The sequence below is a fragment of the Panthera onca genome, chromosome E1 (genome assembly GCF_046562875.1).
Source record: "Panthera onca isolate mPanOnc1 chromosome E1, mPanOnc1 haplotype 2, whole genome shotgun sequence".
In the NCBI taxonomy this organism is placed as follows: domain Eukaryota; kingdom Metazoa; phylum Chordata; class Mammalia; order Carnivora; family Felidae; genus Panthera; species Panthera onca.
In genome coordinates, this window is record NC_138352.1 from 25,955,514 (window position 1) to 25,979,217 (window position 23,704).

At 39.8% G+C, this 23,704-nt stretch overlaps 1 protein-coding gene across 18 annotated transcripts in view; it reads left to right on the forward strand.

The window, feature by feature from the left end:
• The window catches only part of NCOR1 (nuclear receptor corepressor 1), a 159,199-nt gene that overhangs the window by 60,282 nt on the left and 75,213 nt on the right, over positions 1-23,704 (forward strand). For 8 of the 18 annotated variants that reach the window (XM_078437696.2, XM_078437694.2, XM_078437704.2 and 5 more), the window contains exons 7-16: positions 3,219-3,275; positions 4,120-4,172; positions 4,506-4,532; positions 6,636-6,702; positions 9,088-9,260; positions 10,662-10,752; positions 13,241-13,419; positions 13,959-14,013; positions 14,910-15,011; positions 23,092-23,219. In XM_078437696.2, coding sequence (XP_078293822.1) covers positions 3,219-3,275; positions 4,120-4,172; positions 4,506-4,532; positions 6,636-6,702; positions 9,088-9,260; positions 10,662-10,752; positions 13,241-13,419; positions 13,959-14,013; positions 14,910-15,011; positions 23,092-23,219 — 932 coding nt within the window. The remainder of the gene's footprint in view (positions 1-3,218; positions 3,276-4,119; positions 4,173-4,505; positions 4,533-6,635; positions 6,703-9,087; positions 9,261-10,661; positions 10,753-13,240; positions 13,420-13,958; positions 14,014-14,909; positions 15,012-23,091; positions 23,220-23,704) is intronic. The other 10 variants (XM_078437698.2, XM_078437706.2, XM_078437711.2 and 7 more) reach the window with 3 other exon arrangements.

Here is a 23,704-nt window from a genome sequence, read left to right on the forward strand (position 1 = left end):
TCTCTCTTGTTCCTTTTGTGGCAGCAGTCTACACTGGGAATTAAGCCTAATGTGGCTTAAGAGATGGGGGCCATTATCTTGTATTAGGCCTCTTTGGTTTCTTTAGAAAGTTAGTGGGAGGGGGGCACCTGGGTGGCTCAGTCGGTTAAGGGTCCAACTTCAGCTCAGGTCATGATCTCATGGTTCGTGGCTTCGAGCCCTGCATTGGGCTCTGTGCTGACAGCTCAAAGCCCGGAGCCTGCTTCAGATTCTGTGTCTCCTTCTTTCTCTCTGCCCCTCCCTTGCTTGCACTCTGTTTTTCTCTCAAAGTTAAATATTTAAAAAAAAAAGTTACTGGGAGGAAGAAAACTACCCAAAAGTGACTGTTTAATTTGAAAATTGGTTTCCTGAGAGAAAAATTGTCTTGCATCATATTTAAACTTTAGACCGAGATTTATTTAGTCTCTAAACAGACTCTTCTCCTGGGCTGTTTTTAACAGTTCAATTTGCTGTTACCCTCCCCAGTTGTAGGATCCAAAAATATTTATAAATGCTCTAATTTCAGAATTATAATACATACAGAGAAGGGTATGCATGGGGTATAGTTCTCAGAAACAGCTCGGTTATATTTTGTTTGCGTGACTTGCAAGTTAAAGTGACAACAGATGAAAGAAAGAGATCAAAAGTGGAAAGTATACTCCGTGCCAGCAACCTCTAGTCACCTAGGCCTGTGTCCTGGGAAGTCTCTGTTTCCCTCTCTCGGCCACGCTGTAGGTTTGGTTAACTAACGAGGAGCATCATCCCCTCCTCCTAAATCGTGGTCTCCCTCCTCCTTTGGCAATAGCTTATTTGAGCCCTCATCACTCACATGAATAGTGACTTTTCCTTCCTTCAGTCTTTTTTCTTTCTAACCAGTCCTTCATATTTGAGTCCTCTTACATGATTCTCGAAATAAAACCTTTTGATTATTTCCCACTTTCTGCAGAATAGCCCAGACTTTTTATCAGTGCCAACATGCCTGCCTGCCTGGCCGTTGGCCCGGTCCTCCTTTCTTAAAGCTGTCCTACCAGAATAGCTTTGAAAGTTCCATTGAAGTGTTAGTACCTTTATCCCAGGATGTTGCCTCTGCCTTCGGGCATCCCAGTGTCTTGTCTTTCTTGTCTGTTGAGTGCGCTCGTGCTTCAAGACCCTGGCTCAAGTATCATTTTCCCTATGAAGATTTTCAGGACCTCTTATCCTCCTCCTTTTTGTTGTTTTCTTGGTACCTAGCAAACACCTGGCACACAGAACGTATCAACATGTTTGAAGAATTAAGTACTTCTGTCTATAGACTGAGAGTGAAAATTACAGTATGGAAATGTGAGGGTTTTAAATTAAAATGTTGGCCTGCCAGACTGGATAGGTTAATATGTTCTTAGCAATTAAGCCAACGTGAAGTCAGATATTTAATAAAACTTTGCAAAACTTAAATCTTGGGTTGCAAACATCTTAAATACCAGCTTTTAAAATTAGCTCTGGAAAGGTGAGTGCCAGATAGGATACTAGCATTTGCCAGAATGTCGCTCTGTGTCTTTTGTGTATGGTTCCCCTTAGCCTGCCCGTTCTGGGTATGGACTAACAACACACAGCCCCTTGAGGGAGCGAAGCGAAGGCACTCCTGGCTGGCTCAGTCAGTAGAGTATGTGGCCCTTGATCTCGGGGTTGTGAGTTTGAGCCCCATGTTAGGGGTAGAGATTACTAAAAATAAATTAATAAACTTAAAAAAAAAAGCAAATTTAAAAACTGGTGAGTGTTGGGTCTGGAGAAAGTTAGTTGCGGGCGCAACTAACTTTCCACGTTTATCATCTATGATGATGTTCTTTGCGTGCTATTTAATATATGCCTAAAGCTAATAAATTTGAATTTCGTGATAATTACATTTTGACTTCGTGAGTTAGTTACCTTAGGACAGTGATTTGTTCTCAACTGGAGGCTGTTTTGGTTGTTACAGCTTGGAGGATAGGCAGAGTGCTACTGGCATCTAGTGGGATACTGCTAAATATCCCACAATGCCTAGGCACAGTCTCCAGAACACGCATCTGGCCCAAACAGTGCCAAGATTGACAAATCCTGCCTTAAAACTGTCTATAGAAGTACGATCTGCTATGCAAATTTAATGGCGTTTTATAGTTTTGTATTTGACATTATTGATATATTTATTTTCCATCTTAATAACCTTTCAGTTTCCTGGAGTTTGGAAAGTGCCTGACACTGTTTTGCGCTTCCTGCACTAGTTGTTTTTACAACATATATATGAAATAAATACTTGATTTTGATTGATAAATGAGATGAAAAGGAGAATATTTATCTTAAGGAAACCTCTTTCTACTTGGGGGATACTGACGAATATCCATTCCCACTTGTGTGCCCCATCAGAAGCCCTGCGGAGTCTCCCAGCAGCAAATACATCGAGGCGGGGGTCTGCGCAGCCGACAGGGAGCCATTGTTAGCAACTGGAATGCGTTGGCTGAGAACCATTGACACGTTTGCTAGTCCTACAATTCCAGTTTTAACATCTTCAGCATCGAATTTGTTATATTTCATTTGTCCATTCAAGGATGATTTCTATTAGATGGCACATCGGCCTAGATCATTTTACTTTTGAAAATGGACTGTAAAAAAATGCATAATTCAAAAAAAAATGTAATTCGGCATTTATTAAGTACTGAACACTTGCGTAATTCAAACTAGTTGTTTCCTCTGTTCAGTTATTACCAAGGTTTTCTTGTAACTAGAATATAAGCTCATAATAAGCTTTTCTTCCAAGAGATCAATTTGGCTTACACCAGTAAAGACTGGTGACTTTATGGTATTTTATGTTTTAAAATTTTTATTCATGACAGTCCGAGTCCAAGTGTCGAGGGGCTCATTTCTAATAGTGGATCTGTGTTCCTTCTGCCTAGAATCTTGAGATCTGTTTGCTGTTCAGAACTTAACAAGTCTTCAGGTATTACTTTGAGTACAAATGTGAAGCACTGACTGAATTTTGTGAGGAAGCTATGAAAATGAAAGAGGATATTTCAGCCAATCATGTGACAAGAATATTTGGAGATATAGAAAAGTTCAACCCTAGAGTAGTCTCAGAGATAAAGTAAATAGGGATTGGAGCTAACAGTGGAAAATACTAAATTGGTAGTGATTTTGCACCCAGGTAATATAATTATTTTAATTGTATAATATAATGATGTCTTTATCTGTAGAAAAAAGCAGAAGAGGCTCATAAAATATTTGAAGGTCTTGGCCCAAAAGTGGAACTGGTAAGTAAGAGATTTCTTTTTCTTTTTTTTTTAATGTTTGTTTATTTTTGAGAGAGAGAGAGAGAGAAAGAGAGAGTGAGAGAGCAAGCATGAATGAGGGAAGGGCAGAGAGAGAGGGAGACACAGAATCTGAAGCAGGCTTCAGGCTCTGAACTGTCAGCACAGACCCCAATGTGGGGTTTGAACTCAAGAACCTCGAGATTATGACCTGAGCCGGAGTCGGATGCCTAACCAACTGAGCCCCGCCCCTGGCACCCCAAGAAATTTCTTTTTTCACATTGGGTGAAATTTTTTTTTTTAATTTTGTAATTAAAAATTACAATTTTTTTGTAATTTTTTTGTAATTTTTCTTGAGATAAGATGGAATATAGTCTGTCTACTTTGGAATAAGGGGGATGTGGCTGGGCAGTATGTTGAAAATAATGCCATACAAACTTGGTTACCTTTGCAGAAGTATTATCCTGGGCTTTTTTTTTTTTTTTTTTTTCCCCCTGAGGACCCATTTAATCACGCCAGGTAAAGTCAGGAAGAAGTGAGAACAGAAATAGAAAGCTCTTTGGACCATGTGTTCTTCTTTGCCTTTGAGATTAAAAATCTGTGAATAAATGTATTTCTTGTGGGCTACAGTGGATTTATAAACATTTTTACAGTAGTCCCATTAATAGGAGATAGGGTAAAGAGAGTTGTTCAGGGAACCCGAAAGTCTGGAGGTTCTGGTAGGGCATGTGTTGTGTAGGCCCATGAGTACTGCACCTAGGATTGTGTTAAAATATAAGTTGTTTCTTTGTATTTTCATAGACATGTGTACAACACTTCATATGTAAATATTTGATTTATTTTATAGCCACTCTATAACCAGCCATCAGATACCAAGGTGTATCATGAGAACATCAAGACGTAAGTATTTATCATCTTTGGAGTTCTTCAGTTAAAGACCATATATTCTATAAAGAGATCATTTTTATGTTATCTGCTGACATATTATTATAATATAGTGTAGGTGTGTTTTAGATTTGTGTAATTTGCTGTCGTTTTACTATATGTTATCTTCCTCTGGCTTCTTGGGGGTTGGGGTAACAGCTTTGAGTTTCCGAGGCCAAAAAATGAAATAAATTATTGCATACAACTAGCTGGTTTTATGATCTGCTAGTAAAAAAGGTGAATACTTAACATTGAAATGGCTTACCTTGAGGCTTGAATTTTTTGCCTCCTGTTTTGTCTTTTTTTCAGTGGAGTACCTGCAAGGCGCATGATGAAGTAAGATAATGAAGCTTTTTCATTTAAGACTAGTGATGACACCGTCCCCCACCAAGCCACATCTGCCATTGCAAAGTAGAAGTGCCACGGATCATTTTATCATTATTCAAAATCCTATTCTAGGGAAATCCCTTCCATGACTCTTGCTAATGACGGTATTTGTAGACCCTTCTGCCATTTAATGTCCTGGTGCCTTGGAAGCGCTCTGTCACCTCACGTGGGTGAGGAGACTGCTCCACAATGTAGTTTGCTTAGCCTTGCTCATCCTAGATACCAGGCCTTTCTGGATGCAGATTCTGGAATAAGAGCATAAGTGAAAAGAAAACCTAATTTCTCGATCTGATTGAAGTAAGAGAGGAAGCTAGATAGGTATCTTTTTTTTTTTTTTTTAATTATCATACTTTAAGAGAATTGAGGTGAATGATTCTTAGTTTATAACGAAAATGTGATATTTCTACTTTATGTTTTATTAAGAATAATAATCGGAACATTTTAATGATCTGCTAGTACAGTTACTGATGAGCACATTGCTATTTATATATCATCTCTATATTTTTTCTTTTAAAACCTTTCTTACTGAGAGTATGTGCAGTAGTTGACTACTTTGCAGAATTGGTGGCAAATATAATTTGCATGGTAGTATGCATGAAAAAAATTGAAATCTGAATACTTTTAACTTTTGTTAAGTAAGTGGTTTATGATGATAGTCATGTAACTTAGAATTTTTCTGTGAGATGCTACTGTGGTCTTGACCACCCTTAGAAGTAGGTGTAGGCAAAACTCATAAAATATACCTTGTTTTGAAACTGTTTAGCTGTTTTAACAGTTTTTGAAAGAAGAATAGCAGATAAGATCTAGTTGGCTACTGTTAATGATATTTTTTCCCCCCCACAAAGCTTCAGTTATGTTTGTGTTCTGTCTTTTCCCCGCTAGTATTAGCTGGAGAGCAGCTCTGTCTGATTTATTTCATGTTGTCTACACTGCCCCACTACAGTGCTTAGCACACTGTCCTGGGATGGGCTACTGACTGGCTGACTTCTTCACTTAAATCCTAGGAAGCCTTTTAAATTATGTTTATTGATTGTCATGTGCTTTTGAGTAGCACGTAATTAAAAGGAGAGCAAACTGAGTTTATGGTAGCACTTCTGTACGTCAGCTTGGGAGATAATCGTTTACTCAGCTGCATGCATCCGTATGAATCGTGTGGTACCTCTTCTCTCATCGCCGTCATTTGCTTTGTATGAAATAGCAAATATACCTTTTAATAATTCTTTTCATGTCTTGGCTACTTTCCCATATAGCCAGCTCCTGACTGTCCATGCTAATTTGAGTGGAGCCAGTGTCACTGTTAGTCCCGAGTGGCAGATAATCCAAAAAATTACTTCTACTTGCCTTGGCTTTGTATTTATATTTGAATAATCAGCTTGAAATCCTTTCTGGAAGTAGGTGGGGTATAACTATTTATATTTGAACCTGCATGTCATTGTTTTTGAAGATCACAATGCTTCACATTTAAAAAGTGTAACTGTTTCATTAAGATGCAAGAGAAGTCTTCCTGTCTTGTGCCATTGCCCTCCATGACTTCTTAGAGTGGATTATATGTCATTTCTGTGACTGAAGGAAATCTTCTGTGTCAAGCAGAAGTGCCCTCTCTCTTTGTGGGTGTACGTTCTCCTAGAGGGGAGATCGGCACCATACCTGGGGCAGGGAGGTAACTTTAAAAGCTTCTCCTTCTCTTCTACCTCCCCTCCTCTAAGAGTGCACAAAGACGCTTAGATCACCAGAGATCTTAAGAAGAATGAGTAACTGTGTAATTATAACTTGAAAATGTTTGCCTTATACTTGGATGTCATAATTGAAAATGAACTATTTGTATAAAATCTTGCTGTAGAGTGGGAGGAATTTTAGTCAGTTCTAATTATTGCAAAAGTCTTACTTTGCAGGGTGAAAAAATTAAGATTAACTTTGATTACATCAGATATTCCTAAGTGATCTTTGCTTGTTTTTCAGTGTCTCTGAAAAAAAAAAAAAAAAAAAAAAAAGTGATGCATTATTAAGTTGTGCTTTTTCTTAATGTCATACAACCATATTTTTCTCTTCTAGAAACCAGGTGATGAGGAAAAAACTCATTTTATTTTTTAAAAGAAGAAATCATGCAAGAAAACAAAGGGTGAGGTCCTATCCTTTAACTGAAATTTGTACAACTTTCCCATTCATGCTCATTTAGGCATTTGCTTTCCCTTTATTAGTGAGAGTGGCTCTTGATTATATTTGAGAGAAGGTGCTGATGTAGAAAGTAACTGGGTAGAACTTAACTACAAATGTAATCCTAGCAACAATTGACATTTAATGTCATTATCAAATTAATTTCTTTGGCCATCCGTGTCTAGCATTTTCCTCTAGTCAAAATAAAGAAAATGGTGAGTAGTTAAAAAAGAATATGAGAGAACTAGGACGTTCTACATTTAGTCTCTTAAACCCTCAAACAAATGTGGGTAAGTTACGGTCATGCTAAGTAGACATTACTGTTCGTTCTTACTAGGAACCGGGTCAGCTAAAGTTCAGCTTTTTGAAATTCAGATACGTTTTCATATTTATCATATGACTCGCAGTCCAGAAGTTTGGTGGTTATGATCTTCATGGAAATGAAGTCACCGAAAATACAATGCCAGTATACCACTTTTCGCAGTGTGTTCAGACTCAATTTAGGCACACTTGATTCGTTGAAATTCAGTTGCTTAGCAAATAGACGATGTTCTTTAATTCACATCAGAAATGAACTGTGTACCCTATATTTAATGACATGACAGTTTAATGAATTGTAAAGCTCAAGAGTCAGCTTTTACTTCATCTACAACTTCTAATGAAACTTGTCAGTCTGGTCCTTCAGATACTATCTGAAATTACTGGGGTTTTTTTTTTTGGTGGGGGGCAAAATCATATAAATATTAACTAAGAAATCAGCTAAAGTATGTTTTTCCTCCCAGTAATTTTGTTGTAATTGTGGTAATTGCTAAATTCGCTGTCTGGTGATACAAACGTAGAAGCATAGGCTTTGTTTTTTCGGACTTCACAGACTATGTAGTTATAACGTTTCTGTGTGCACTGATTTGTTTAATAAATATCTGTTGGCTGTTTACTCTGTCCCATGTATTATTCTACAGAGGTGAGCAAGATAGCCATATGGCTTTAATCCTTAGGGAGCCTGCGGCATAACTGGGGGGCAGACAAGTCAGCAGGGAATTACAGCATGCGATCACACTGTGGTACAGGACGTACAGAGGACTGTGGGACCGTGTACGAATGGCAGCTGATTCGCCATGTGTGAATCCTAAAGGGGAGTTGCAGGAAAACCAGAAACTGTGGAAATTTGAACAGGCCCAGGGAGCAGCTTACGTGAAGGTCTGGGAGGTGGAGGGAGCGGGGCAGGTTCAGGCCGAGCTGCATGGCCCCTGAGGCCCACCTAAGAGACTTTGGGTTAGACCCCAAGGGCATCTTTGCAGTGTTTGAACTCAGGAAGTGACATGTCCAGGTTTGTATTCTAAGAATTGGCATCTGGCTACACCATTAGAATGCATGAGAGACTTTGAGGAGGCTCTTACTTTGATGTAGGTGAAGGATGATGTTGGCCTGGACTGAGGAGCCAGCGGGAGACATGGAGAAAGTGTGAGGGATACAGGAGTTGGAAAGAATGATCGGGAATTCCGTGTGTGGAGGTGGCGTGGAGTTTGAGGAGGGTAATATTCTCCTCTCTGGTGCCACTTTCTTGAGATGACCAGTGTTCATGGTTTTTCATGGGTCCTTCTACACCTTTTTCTATCTGTGTGTTGACATGTTCACAGTTCTGTGCTAATAATGGAGACTTCTTGCTTCTCGATTTAAAAAAATGAGATCATACATTACTCATTTCTCTAAAAGGATTGGTTCTTGATTTCATGTAGTTCACTGCATTTGTTTTTATCATAAAGTACAACCAATTCCTGCCTTTTCCAGACTATCAAAAATGGGAATTAGATACCATTACTTATGGTAACAAAAACCTTCAAGTAACCAAAACCTCCAGCAGCAGAGGAAGGGTTAAAGTGTGAGTGTTTTCTGTGACAGATTGGAAGGAAAGCACCAGAATGTTAATATGATTGCTGTTGGGTGATTGAGATGATGAACTATTTGCATGTTTCTGTTATTAATTTTCCATTTTTGTCGACAATGAAGACCTACCTACATTGTTATCGGGAAAATAGTAAAAGTAGCTGATCAGCTGCCAGTAGTAGCTCATTAATTAATTAATTTGTATTAGTCTTAACGTTAACTAAAAAAAACCAAACCAACAAAAAAAAAATCAGCCAAAATGTGCTCTATATGCTGACCTTCATAGGAAACAGAGCTCTTTTCTCTCTCCTCTTTCAGATCAAGGACAGCTTTTCATTCACAGTTGAGTCCTAGGCCAAATGTACTCCTGACTTAGCCTTAAGAAGTAGCATTTACTTTAAAGTATTAGGTTTGTCAGGATGACAGAGTTTAGTTTAATTATTAATTTGCTACGGGTATTTAATAGGAACAAAAAATCTGCCAACGTTATGATCAGCTCATGGAGGCATGGGAGAAAAAAGTGGACAGAATAGAAAATAATCCCCGGAGAAAAGCTAAAGAAAGCAAAACAAGGGAGTACTATGAAAAGCAGTTTCCAGAAATTCGAAAACAAAGAGAACAACAAGAAAGGTTTCAGCGGTAAGTAGTTTGATGGGTAGTGCCTATGCTCTTCTCCTGGCTAATGGCTAGGCTCTTCCTCTCCTTTGTGCCCTTTCTCAGTGTTAATGGTTACCTGAATCTGCTCTTAAGAAAGTTCAGAAAGAACTTTCATTTTGCATATAAAACTTCATTATCAGCTTGCAAAGATTATGTCTTGGTGAATTTAATATTAATTTTTTATATTTAGTGATGCTGTTCAATCTAAATTTAAATGAATATCTTGAAATTAATTCTTCTGTTCTTTTTTTGAAAAAATTTTTTTTAACATTTATTCATTTTTTGAGACAGCGACAGAGTGTGAGTGGGGGAGGAGCAGGGAGAGAGGGAGACACAGAATCCGAAGCAGGCTCAAGGCTCCGAGCTGTCAGCACAGAGCCCAACGTGGGGCTTGAACCCACAAACCGTGAGATCATGGCCTGAGCTGAAGTCGGCCGCTTAACTGACCGAGCCACCCAGGCACCCCCATTCTTCTGTTCTTGAAGATACCCATTCCTTTAGAACTGATAGTTAAAAAGAGTAGACTTACACATTTCTTTGTCCTTCGTTATCTAATAACATGACCAAACAGTATTTAGATCGATTGCTAATTAAGAAATTCTTTGGTATTGGTAGATAGTTTCTGATTTGTTTTTACTTGGAGAACAAGTATTTTGCAAAAGTAAATGCTTTAGATTTCTTCTCCACTGTCTCTTGTAAGAGTATATGTAAGCCTTAATTCTTTTCATCATGATAAAGCTTTTGTGAGGGACGATGGTTGTTATCCCTCCTCTGTAAAAAATATTTAATGTATTTTTCAAAGTCTGCTGTCTACTCTGGAAGGCAAAGATTACTATTTGAAATGGAAATGTCACCATTACCTGTGGTTTTCTAGAATTTTCCCATAAGTGGTTCTGCCATTTGAACTTGGACATGTAACCTTTAAATCTTCATCTCAGGCGTAGCTGGGTGGCTCGGTTGGTTAAGCATCTGACTCTTGACTTCAGCTCAAGTCACCATCTCACAGTTTGTGAGTTCGAGCCCTGCATTGGGCTCTGCGCTGTCAGTGTAGAGCCTGCTTGGGATTCTGTCTCCCTCTCTCTCTGCCCCTCCCCTGCTTGCTCTCTATTACTCTCTTTCAAAAAAACAAAAACAAAAAACAAAAACATTAAAAACAAAAAAAATTTTTTTTGAATCTTAATCTCAACATTTAAATCGTTCTTCTATAGAATTCTAATCTTCAAGCATATTATGTAAAAGAGTGGCTCAATAGCATTTCTTCTCTGACTTCTAGTCAGGTAAAAAAGTCCCATTCAGCAGCATAACGTATATAAAAGTAACTTAATTGATGTCTTCTTTATGGAATGCCTTTAAATATATTTATAATTTCTTTCTCATATTTAGAGTTGGGCAGAGGGGAGCTGGTCTTTCAGCCACGATTGCTAGGAGCGAGCATGAGATTTCTGAAATTATTGATGGGCTCTCTGAGCAGGAGGTAAGACAATTAATTTAATTTTTAATTCATTGATTATTCGGGCATTTTAGCCTCCTATGCCAGGAACTAGGGGTTTATTTGTACATCAGTGAGGGAACATTTATAGAGCTTGGACTGTTCCAGAGACTGGCCAACCACTGAAGGTTTTAAACCAAGCAGTTACACAATTGTGTTAGCATTGTACACAGGTGGTTTTGGCGGCAGGGAGGCTTGGAAAGAGGCGAGGAGGCTGTTCAGATAAATAAGAGCCCGAATCAGGGCAACAGTGGCAGGGATGTACCGGAGCAGACTGACAGGAGAGATTCATCGGAGGTGGAATGGGCAGGGTAAGGTGGATTGAGAAAGAAGAGAAGTGGAAAGTGACTCCCCAGTTTCTAGGTTAGAGGGTTGAGCTGGTGGTGCCATTTTCTAGAAGAACAAAGGAGCATGTATTTTGCGGGTATTTGTATGTTGAGTTGTGGACCTGAGGTGTGGGTGGATTCTCCAAAGTGTGCTCTCTAGCCAGGGGAGCCTGGGAGAGAGATTTGATATGGATCAATAAATCAGTGCTGAATAAGAAGAAATTTCAGTCCCTAACATGAGTCTTCTTAGCTGTTGTTCAAGGTTGCTCTCTAAAGGTTGGTCTCTAAAGTTTGTCTCTAAAGGTTGGTCCAAAAGCCACCTCTTGTTTATTTAGTTTTTCTGGTTTTGATTTTATATACTGGTTTTTTTTTTTTAATAAACCTCATCTGTGGTATCAACTATGCTTCAATTAAAACACACACACACACACACCCACACCCACACCCACATCCACCCACCCACCACCACCACCAGAAACCCTCATGTCGAAATTCTGAAGGTCTTGCTTATGAATGTGGTGGTCTCCTTAAGTAATGATCAAAGACAATGATTCAGTTGCTGTATATTTCAAAATTTGTGGTCATAATCCCTGCAATGATGACTAAATCTGTGTTAAATTTCGTTGCTTGCTTTTTGACTGATTTCAGTAGGGCACATCTGTAAGCATCCAAAACTAGTAACCACCTGAGGTGACTTCAAGCTAATGTGTCTGCCCCAAGCTGTTCTTTGGTCTTCAGACTGATTGAGAGTACCCCACAAAATTAGACACTTTGTAAGGACTGAGTGTAAGGCGGTATCCACTTCTGTAAGGAAGAGTTTTAGGGAAAAACAAAACCCAGCTTTGTGATGGGGTCAATACCTGTAATTTTGGTTAAAGGTCTTTCATAGAAATTTATGCTTATGAACTCAGGAAATCAAACTTTGGGAAAAACTAATTGTATAGATGTAACAAAGTTTTAGTTGAAATTCTAAGGATAATGGTCTTCAACTTTCAGTGGAGAGGTTATGTAAAGTTAGCAAGGAGTATTATACACGTGAGTTTAATTTAAAATCAATGCCCTTAGGATTTTGGTGCCTGTTTGCTTTTTTTTTTCTATTTATTGGTCTCTAAAATGACATTAAGACTTACTGTCTAAAATGACATTAAGATTCTTAAAAATAAGACTGTTAATGTAATTAAGTGTTTCTTAAGATCATTATTTCACTGAATTTAACATTACTTATTTAGGTCGAAAATTTTATTATTTGGAGTGTCTGGGTGGCTTAGTTGGTCAAGTGTCTTTTTTTCCTTTTTTTAATGTTTATTTATTTATTTTGAGAGAGGTAGTGCACAAGTGGGGGAGGGGCAGAGAGAGAGAGAGAGAGTGAGAGAGAATCCCAAGCAGGCTCTGCACTGTTGGTGTAGAGCCCAGCGTGGGACTCCATCTCAGGAACCATGAGATCATGACCTGAGCCGAAATCGAGAGTCAGATGATTAATCGACTGAGCCACCCAGGTGCTCCTCTGCATCGGACTCTTGGTCTCAGGGTCGTGAGTTCAAGACCTGTGTTGGGCTCCTCACTAGATGTGAAGCCTACTTAAAAAAATAAAAGAAATAAAAATTTATTACTTGAAGTATCTACTTCTTTTAAGTAAAAATCTCTTCTCAAATTGTAGTAGTGGCATATAAAAAAAATAACATGTATCACCTCTGTCCCTATAATTCATTTAATGAGCTTTTTTTTTTTTAGTGTTTATTTTTGAGAGAGAGAGAGAGACAGAGAGAGAGAGAGACAGAGAGACAGAGCACGAGCAAGGGAGGGGCAGAGAGAGAGGGAGACACAGAATTGGAAGCAGGCTCCAGGCCCTGAGCTGTCAGCACAGAGCCTGATACGGGGCTCGAACTCACAAACCGTGAGATCATGACCTGAGCTGTAGTCGGACACTTAACCGACCGAGCCACCCAGGCGCCCATTTAATGAGTGCTTATTAGATATATGAGTAATTACTATATGTTAGATGTTATGGTACACACTGCCATTGACATTAAATTACATATGTGGTTTTTCTGGCTTCTATTATGATAGCTGGTCTATGGCCCTCTTTAAATTTTATTCTACATAAATTATGTTTATTTTTTGTTGTTGGTTTTTTTTTTTTTTTCCAGAATAATGAGAAACAAATGCGGCAACTCTCTGTGATCCCACCTATGATGTTTGATGCAGAACAGAGACGAGTCAAGTTCATCAACATGAATGGACTCATGGAAGATCCTATGAAAGTTTATAAAGATAGGCAGTTTATGAATGTTTGGACTGACCACGAGAAGGAGATCTTTAAGGACAAGTAATTTAAACTTTAAATTGTTTTCTAATAGAAGCTCACATAAATTCGTGAAAAATATTTGGCATTCACTTGTAAATTGAACTGTTTCTCCACAAACTTGGCCCCCCTTTGACATTTGAATGGATCCTGTGGAAAGTAGAGAGTGTAGATTTGATAATGATTTTCCCATAGGTTTGTAGATGGGAACAAAGTTAACAGATGAGAGTTGAACTGGGGTTGCAGAGTCATGTTAAGTGTGGTACCCAAGCTTGGGTGGTGTCTGAGTCACCTGGGGGTGCTTTTCAAAAGTCCAGATGTCTGTGCGGTACCATAGACCAATCCAGTTAGTTCCTGGTGGATGGTGCCCAGGAATCCGTGCCCTTAAAACACTCTAGTGAGTCTGTTGTTCCTCAAGTTGGCAGTTAGGGATCCGTGGGAAATAGTCTGTGCTAATATTTCTGTTCCCGAGGTCCCCCCCCCACCCCGCCTCTTTTGAAGTTGTTAAAATGTTTGTGTGTATGGGTGTATGTGTTGTTGTTTTTTTCTCTTTTTTTACTCAGGTTTATCCAGCATCCAAAAAACTTTGGACTAATTGCATCCTACTTGGAAAGAAAGGTAAGAAATGGTTTGCATTGAGAATGTTTATAGGTTTGTGATGGTTGCTACTTTGAAGTTTTGTGCTCTAATATACAGAAGTATTTAAATAGATTTTTAGAAAGATTCTCATGTGACTAGTATAGTGATATTTAGAATTATGTAACAAATCTTAAGCACAGAACATAGTCTGATTTTCATGGTTAATGGAAAACAACCTGATACTGGATTTTCCTAGAAACACATAGACTACAATGCGTTTTATTTTTAAAAAAAATTTTTTTTTTTCAACTTTTTTTTAATTTATTTTTGGGACAGAGAGAGACAGAGCATGAACGGGGGAGGGGCAGAGAGAGAGGGAGACACAGAATCGGAAACAGGCTCCAGGCTCCGAGCCATCAGCCCAGAGCCTGACGCGGGGCTCGAACTCACGGACCGCGAGATCGTGACCTGGCTGAAGTCGGACGCTTAACCGACTGCGCCACCCAGGTGCCCCTACAATGCGTTTTAAACCTTACTGAAGTTCTGATTAAAGTATCAGAATCCTGATTTTCCTTGAAAAATTTTCCCACAAAGGATTGTAGTGTCTTTGACAAACATTTAAAGAGACATTTTCAATATTTACATGCCTGCGGTAAGAAAGAGAATTTAGTTACTTCTTAATAAGGAAGTGCTTGAATGTTTCTGATAGCCTCTGGTATCTTTTATGTAATTTGGATTAGGACAACTGGAATTGTCCTTTAAAATATAAAGGTAATGAATGTGTTTTTAGAGCCTAGATCTGCCTTAAAATGCTAGCCGTATGTTTCTCCTTAATTTATACCTTGAGAATACCAGAGATTTCCCTTGAAAGTGTTACTTGATTTTTTTAAAAAAATTTATTCCTTTGGCTCTTCAAAATATTTTTTTCCTTATAGAGTGTTCCTGATTGTGTTTTATATTACTACTTAACCAAGAAAAATGAGAATTATAAAGCCCTAGTAAGAAGGAATTACGGAAAACGCAGAGGAAGAAACCAGGTGCGTTTCATTATTGTATCGAAGGTGTTTCGGGCTTGGTGGAGATACGGAGATGAAAAATGTTATAACCGGAGCCTCGTACTTACAACATGTATTGTAGGGGTTGACATTTCATTAAATAATTAGGATGTTATGAACATGTTATTATTTTGAAATTAATACATATTTAATGCATTACACCATCTACTTTGAATGTACTGGAAAGTTTCTAGTTTGGTAAGATTAATGAGAAAAATTTTATACTTCTGTATGATCTAAATTGTGCCTGTCAGTGATAATGACAGTGATAGTGTGAATATGGGCCCCATGAACACCTCATTTAATAATACTGTCTTTATCAGTCCTTTTGTCTGTGAAGGGGGCAGGTAGAATATGGGAGAAGTACAGAGAAATAGAGCGTGGTAATTAGCGGAGAAGATAGTTTACTGGAATACCGGGGACCTGCCTGACTTTGTTTCAGATTAACTTCATTTCTGGAGTTTAGATAGTTTATGTTAAAAAGCACTTGCTCTTAAAAGATAGTTTTTAATACAGCGCAGTGTGCGTTTTCACAGTTGGAATTCAGTCCTTCAGAAACTTTTCTCCAAAATAACGGATCAGCAGCTGTCACAGCTCACGTGTGCGTTACCAGCGTGGCTGCTGGGACCGTGTGGTCGCCCTTGCTCTCCGCACCCAGATTCATCTCGCACGACAGCCGCTGACTGCTGATTAGTGTTCCTAAAGCTCTCCCGGTTTCCCCACACAGCCACCCTTTCTTTCCTTAGCCACCCTGCTTACCAGATACAGGTTGACACGGTTCTCTCATTATCCGTAGCCATAACCTGTTGTGTTTTCTGGTCATTGTTTCCTACAGAATACCACTACCTCGCAGGGCAGGATGTGATTACATATCCTTCGGGAACAGTATTTCTTGGTCGGTAAAAGTACAGGGAGTGTTTCACGAGTCGACTGCGTGAAATGCAGCCAGAGGTTGAGTGAGCTGAGGTGTCCTAAGTGTGCATTTTCAGCGGGTTGGTGAGGGGGCCGGAAATAAGACGATAGGGAGGGGAAGGGAGTGTGGGAGGTGAGCAGGTGGCAGCGTGCAGGTGTGCCCCGTCTGTAAGATTTGCTTATGAAGGGGAACAGAGGAATGGGCGATGAGGATCGAAAGGGAGGAAAGAGCGGCCTTTTACGCTGATGCGGCTGGTACTGTGGACGCAGAGAGAGGGACGGTCGTGGGGCTCCACCAAGAGTCGCTACCTGACGGGGAGCAAACTGAATGTTGGCATTGAGGCGGGAAATGCTGTTCTGCTACAAGGCACCAGGGCTTCCCACAGAGAAAGTGGAATCAAACAAAGTAGCTGGAGATGCTAGAGCCCATCTGCATTTTAAACAAGTTTCAGCTACAGATTTTTAACAAGAGAGACACAGAATCCAAAGTGGGCTCTGGGCTCCGAGCCGTCAGCACAGCGCCCGACGCGGGGCTCGAACTCACGAACCGCGAGATCATGACCTGAGCCGAAGTCAGATGCTTAACTGACTGAGCCACCCAGGCGCCCTCCAGCTACAAATTTTTAACAATAGCTTTGTTCCTTCTTATCAACGATTGTTTGTAACTTGAATTGAATTGTTAGAAGTTATGTATTTCATATTTTTTATAAATTGTGTCAATTTTTCCATCCCAGAGAACGTAAGGGGATAATTTGATATTTATCATATGTTACCTTTGCAGCGTTAGCAGTCGGTTGCTTCTGTTGATAGAAGAGAAAGCTCTAGTAGGAAATTCTGTGTGACGAGAATGTCTCTGTTACCCTGAAGCATTTGTTTTCCATCCTAAAGTTACCTGGGACGCCATCTCACTGCTGTCTGTGGCACACTTACGCTTGTTAGGTTCTAGCCATAATAGCGTTTTCTCTGCACGTTCTTGTTCTGTGTGCTCACACCTCTAGCGTGTCCCAGAACGCATTTACAGAACTGAAATTGTCCATATGTGCCCTCACCTTGACCCCAGCTGGGCCCAGTTCGGGGTTGGTCAGCCTTTCCATCAATCTTTTCCCTCCCTTTTGGGTTATTACCGTGAAGGTTTTTCTTCCAGTTTTATATTTTTCTGGTTGTTTCACTGGGAATTTGGGAGAGGAGAGTGTTGAATGACGGAAACATAGCACCGTCTCAGACCAGAAGAATCTTATTTCTGTTTCTTTATTGCTTGTGTACTTCATTCTGTTTGTGTCAGAATAGATGGACAGGTTTCCAGAATTAGGTGGTGTTAGTTTAAGGGGTGTGTTTGTGGAAATGGATGACATTACAGCTGATACCAAAGAAAGGAGGAGGCATTGGACTTTTGAGCAGAAGACTAGTATCAGATTTTAGTAGTGGCAGGATCATTCTGGCTGCTCTGTTGAGACTAGATTGTAAGGGAGACTGGGGCAGAAGCAGGGAGACCAGCCAGGAGGTTATATTAATCCTCCCAGTGGCTTGGACTAGACTCTAGTGAGGGAGGTAGGGAGAACTGGTCAATTTCTGGATGTATTTTTGAAGGTGAGGTAAACGGGTTTTGCTGGTGGATTGATCGTGGGGATTTGAGGACAGTTATCAAAGGTAGCCCAAGATTTGGCTTGTGGGGTTGCCATTTACTGCATAGGCCTCACTGAAGGAGTGGCAGATTTGGGGGGAAGAATTAGGACATGCCGAATTTCAGGTACGTATTAGATGTCTAAGTGGAGGTGCGAGGTGGGCAGTTAGATGTAGAAGTCTGGAGTTTAGGAAACAGATCTGGGTTGGGAATGTATATAATTTGCTGTATAGAACAAAGTTGAGAAAGACTTCTTTTTTTAAAAAAAAAATCTAGTTACAAGTTAAGAATTTTTAAATTGCGGTGTCTTGATTTTACCCTGGTAGGTAACAGGGATCCAACTAATTTGAGAATCACTTTACTGCTCTATTATCCAATCAAGTTTGAATCAGTAGGAATTACTGTAGGTAATCCCAGAACGCTTAGGGCAATTTATTTCAAGACTCTGTAGAATTTCTGTTGAAGTTTATGCCTGATCCTTTCAGTTTTTACTTGGTTGCTTTTCCTACCCCCCTCCCCACCCCCCCCAAACCTCTTACCTAAAGGAAGTATTATTGACTGAGAGATTCCAAATTTGCGAGGTTTGATTTTTAACCTGCTATCGCTGTATGGAACCTTGCATATTATTTAGTCTGAAAATGAGTTTAATCTTAGAATCCTAGAGAAACGAGACAGATAATCGTATTTTTGTTAGACTTGTGTTCAGAGATTATTATTGGCAAAAGTCTTAACTCAAAAATCCGTTAGCTACTGCTTAAACCGTTTCACCGTTCAACTTCCTGGCATCCCATGATGGGAGCGAGTGTGGTTCTTCATAAATTTTAGTTGAAGCAATGAATACTTATCAAAGATTAGAAGCCAAAAGCCACTCATCAAGTGTTACTATTTGGGGTCTAGATTTATAAATAACATGCCAGGCAGTAATTTGATTCTATGTGTAACGTTTTTGTTAGAACTAAGAATTTCTTCTTACTTTCCAGCATAAACTCCCGTCTAAATAAGTCTGTCACTGTGCAGCTACAATTACTGTGGTACCTGCTTGTGACCTACAATAAAGCAAGTCATTGTTTGGAAACTGCATTCATTTCCAAATACTTGATTACCTTTCACAAGAATTTGTTCTCTTCCTTCCTTCTGACAACATCTTCCTCTTTAAATATGTCAGCATGTTTTTAGTCCCCAAAGGTATTGAGCAAGCATATACTTACGTAAATGTAGTAATTTTTGAAGTTGGGAGCATTTCTGACTAAATTGTTAGATAGACAATGGTTAGACCGTTTCAGGCAAGTACAAAAAGTTGAGTATAAAAAAAATAAATAAAAAGTTGGGTATGATGGAAAGAGCTTTAGACACAAAAATGCTTTGCCTCTATGTGACCTCCGTACCTGTCCTTTCATTTGCTGACCCTTGGTTTCTCATCGGTGAGAGAGGGAGCAGACTTCCCTTGCAGGGTTAACGTGAGAACTAGGTATGTTATGTGTGTGAAGTCCCTAGAGTGTAGTGTCAGGCACAAAGGGAGTGCCCAATAAATGGTAGCGACTAGTACGTTTGTAGCCTTCACAGAGGGGTTTTCTGATGGTTGACAGCTTTTACTCTTCAGGAACGTAGTCTCAAATTCTCAAGTGGCTTAACGGCAATAGTTTTTTAATATATATTTTAATGAGATAATTTCTGTTTACTGCCTGAACTGCTTAAAAAACTCAGTGGCTAAGGTAGGACTTCATTCTTTTTGTTTCTTGTGTCTTTCTAGTTGACTATAAGCTTGTTCTTTCAAAGGTAGTCATTTCATTTCTTGGCAACTCCCGTCATCCACCGAGTGGGAATTCGCTTATCTGTTTTCTAAAGACTCGAGCATGTGAGCAGATATACATAGAGTATCTATAAGTGTTAGGTATTCAATTAGAAATAGTAGAAACACATCTCAGCATAAACTGTCTTGTTGAAACTCTGTTGAAACTGACCTTGGTCTTCATTTATCATAATTATGAAATACATAAAACTTTGGTGTTTTCATTTGGATTTTCATTTTGTTTCATAATGTACCCTCACACGTGTAGTGCATAGTTTTCGTTCAACAGAAATGCTTCATGTCGTAAGATCCTCCCTAACAGAATGAAACCTCTATTTATTGACTATGAAGTGTTGGGCTTAAGGAGGGAGGAACCCGGGCAGGAAGCTAATGGGAATGCCTCTATTAGGGGACCTTGTGACGAATTTCCCTTTGCAACCATGGCCTCCTACTCCAGCCAACCTGGTGAAGGTTTTGAGGGATGTAACCTGTAACCTCCATCCCAGACCATGGGGACTGACACTTCTCTTGGCAGATTTGCCTGAAACAAAAGCAATTCCAATCCCTTCTTGTTAAAATCAGAGGTCATTCCTTACTTTCTTTAATGCAATTGGTGGTCATTACGGTGGGTCTCGATGCCTGTCACCCAGAGGGAAATGCCGACTGTACCCTCTGGCCTCCCTGCTCTCCCTCTCCACCCACTCCTGCCCAGTTCATGGGGATTCTCCCTTGATGGAGGTTCTGCTCTGGAGGTGTCACACACCTCCACAGACTGTTCAGCGACTCCATGAACTTCTTTGGATCATGTCCACGCCTTCTGCAGAATTGGGGGCTGTGCTTCAAAAGAGATCCTGCCCTCGTCTTCCCATTGACTGGTGGAAGCAGGTGCTACCTTGCTTCTCAGTCCCTGGCACTAGGGAAGGGGAAGCAAAGTCAGCTGTTGGCTGGATTCAGGACAGCAGGGAATGTGTGGGATTGCTTGCTTTTTTCAAAACTCTGGTTGGCATTAGAAATAGAAAAGTATTAGGGAAATAAATGATATGTTCATCAAATCTAACAGAATAGGGAACCTCTTTACTTATCTTCTGCTGAGTTGATAGCTCCCTGTCATTTCTTAGGGCCATAAACCATTTTCTGGATTATACAGCCCACTTGCAAAGGGCCAAGTTTATTGTCGGTATGCCATCTTGTTTGTTCAGAATGCCATATTTGTGGCAGGCAGGTGGCTTGAGGTTATTAGCGTTTGAAACCAGTCTTGACACCCTCTGTGGCATGCTAGGGAGTCCGTCACCTTAAAAAAGTGAATAAAACATTCTCAGTTATAAAGCAGACCTTGTCATGGTTGGAAAGTGTACATATGAAAATCTTCCTCATTTCTTAGTATTTCCTAATAATAATAAATACTCAGAAGAAAAGGAAACTGGAACTTACCAGGGTGAGAAATCAGGAAAGTCAGATAAAGAAGTGAAGGAACCTTGGTATTGAAATGATTTAGTGAGGGGTCATAATGGAAAAGTAGATACATTTCTTCCTGATGGACTGTGACATTTCATAGAACAAAGGGATCAAAGGTCATGATGAGGACAAATAGGATCAACAACAATGAAAAGGTGGGATGGGTGGGGCACAAGTGATTGTTACAGAGAACATTTTCTGATTTCAGGATCGTGGAGGTAAAGCAGTACCCACTGATGATGGCAATTGTGACTTCACCATTGGGGAGTTTAATGGGCGTGACCTGAAAGTGTTTCTTTAAGTTTTATTTATTTATTTTTAAGAGAGACAGAGACAACGTGAGTAGGGGAGAGGCAGAGAGAAAGGGAGAGAGAGAATCCCAAGCAGGATTCACGTTGCCAGCATAGAGCCCAGTGGGGGCTTGAACCCATGAAACCGTGAGATCATGACCTGAGCCGAAACCAAGAGTCAGACGTTTAACTGACTGACTCACCCAGGTGGCCCGAAAGTATTTCAGTTGTAGGATATTTTGTTGCTAGAAAAGGCATTGTTAGGCATTTTGCAGTCGGAAGAATAATGGCAAGGCATAATGAGCCATGTGATAAAATCATTTATTTGTCCTTGGGAATATTTGAGAAGTCAGCCCATAACACCAAAAGAGTCAAAAGGCATCATAGGTAGATTTCTGAAATTTGAAAAAGGAAGCAATTTTTGAAATACCAGAGTTCAGCAATGTTCTGGAAGTGGCATTTGGGAGCAAGGATACAGATTCTTCTTTTTGTCATGGATTCGAGGAAGGCATAATTTCGGACCTCTTTTGGAGAGGCCAGCAAGGTCTTAGTTATCTTAAGGAAAAAGCCAGGTTTGGTGAGTAGGTAAAGGACTTTGAGATGCTATTGAGAGTTAAGGAAAATTTTACCTCAAATTAATGAGTACTTCATGTTGTCTGGTGACAGGAACAGGTAAGAGGACAGGCAGTTATTAGGAGGCAGCATTGACTTTGGCCTGGATCAGAATGAAAGATTGAGGTAGGAGGGCAAACACTTTCCAAACAGCCAGAATAAGGGAACTTGTTTTTTGCTATACCCAGCACATGTAGACACCTCTTTGGTCAAGATGCCTCCTAGGAACTGGGGATACTTAGATGATTAAGATTGGGTCCTCGTCCTTGAGACTGTAGCGCAGTGAGGCAGACCCTGATAACCAGTTACACGGCACCCTGTGGTAAGCGCTGTGAGCAAATGGAAACCATGCAGGGTGGAAGGTAGGGAGACGGGGCCCAGAGCTTCTTGTGGAAATCAAGAAAAGCCTCACAGGAGATGTAGCATTTTGAACTGAATTTCAGAAGCTGTGTAGGAGTTTAGGAGGCGAGGAGGGGTGGGAAGGGTGTTCCAGGCAAAGACATGTAATGCTGGGTGTGTTTAGGCGAATTCAGAGCAGCAACCAGTGTAGGAAAGGGAGGAGGATTGGAAGAGGTACAGCCGGGGCAGGGGCTGTGCGCTGTAATGTCACGTGGCAGTTCAGTCCCACTTACGATAGACGGTCTTTATTTCTACATGAAATAAAAATAATACTAACACAAACTTAATTTCACCCTTTCTTTTGGAGTCACAATTTTAGCAAAGATAAAAGGTTCCGTAATCTTTTTCTCTTGTAGTCTTTGTTCATATACGTATTTACAATTACAGAGTTGTAATTACAGTTTAGAGATATTTGAGTGTTTTACTTCTTTTCACTTTACTATATCCTTAGTGTGTTTTCAAATAACTTTAGGCTTGATGATGACCATAGCCATCTACTATTCATTAAGTGAATGTTCACGCAGAAGAATAAAAGCATAAAGATGTTTCTTAGAATATCATCCATGGCGATGAAAAAGTTGGAAGCGTATTAGGTATCTAATACGAGGGGGAACGGGTTGGTAAATTTCACGTTATCAGATTGTAAGTTAGAATTGAAATGTTTGAGTGACAGATGAGATGTAGGAGTTACAGAAAGAGAGAACCAACCTCAGATTTCAGGTTTCTAAGTGGTATCTTAACACTTTCACCTCTCTGATGGGTCCAGACACTGGGAACATGAGTATGTGCTTTTAAGCAATACATGTGGAATATATTCAAGAGTGTTAGGCTGATTCTTAATACACTACCCCTAATTACATTGTGAGTGACTAATAAGTTAGTTGTCAATTAAATTTTTTGCAAAGATATTTATTGTAATTTGTCATCACAGTTTGAGGAGCTGTTTCTTTTACCTTTGAATCTGACAATAGTGGTTCATTCCAGCAGCAAATTGCCCGACCCTCGCAAGAAGAAAAAGTAGAAGAAAAAGAAGAAGATAAAGCAGAAAAAACAGAAAAAAAAGAAGAGGAAAAGAAAGACGAAGAAGAGAAAGATGACAAGGAGGACTCTAAGTGAGTTAAATGATTAGATATTATTCTTATTTTCTTTTTTTTTTTTCTTTTTTTTTACATTTTATTTAATTTTGAGAGAGAGACAGAGCACAAGTGGGGGAGGGGGAGAGAGAGAGAGAGAGAGAGAGAGAGAGAGAGAGAGAGAGAGAATCGGAAGCAGGCTCCAGGCTCTGAGCTGTCAGCACAGAGCTCAATGTGGGGCTCGAACTCACAAACCGTGAGATCATAACCTGAGCTGAAGTCAGACGCTTCACCGACTGAGCCACCCAGGCGCCCCTATTATTCTTATTTCTAAATAACCTATGAAATCTATCAAAGGCGTACAATTTTAGATAAAAGAATGAATGGGGTACGTGCTTTGACCATCTACTAGTTATTATTTGACATAATGAAGGAACGGGATATTCTGGTAAATAGAACTTTTGGCTTAATGGACTTAATTGCCAGACATGAGATGTTACTTTTCAGAAGGGATAGACTACAAT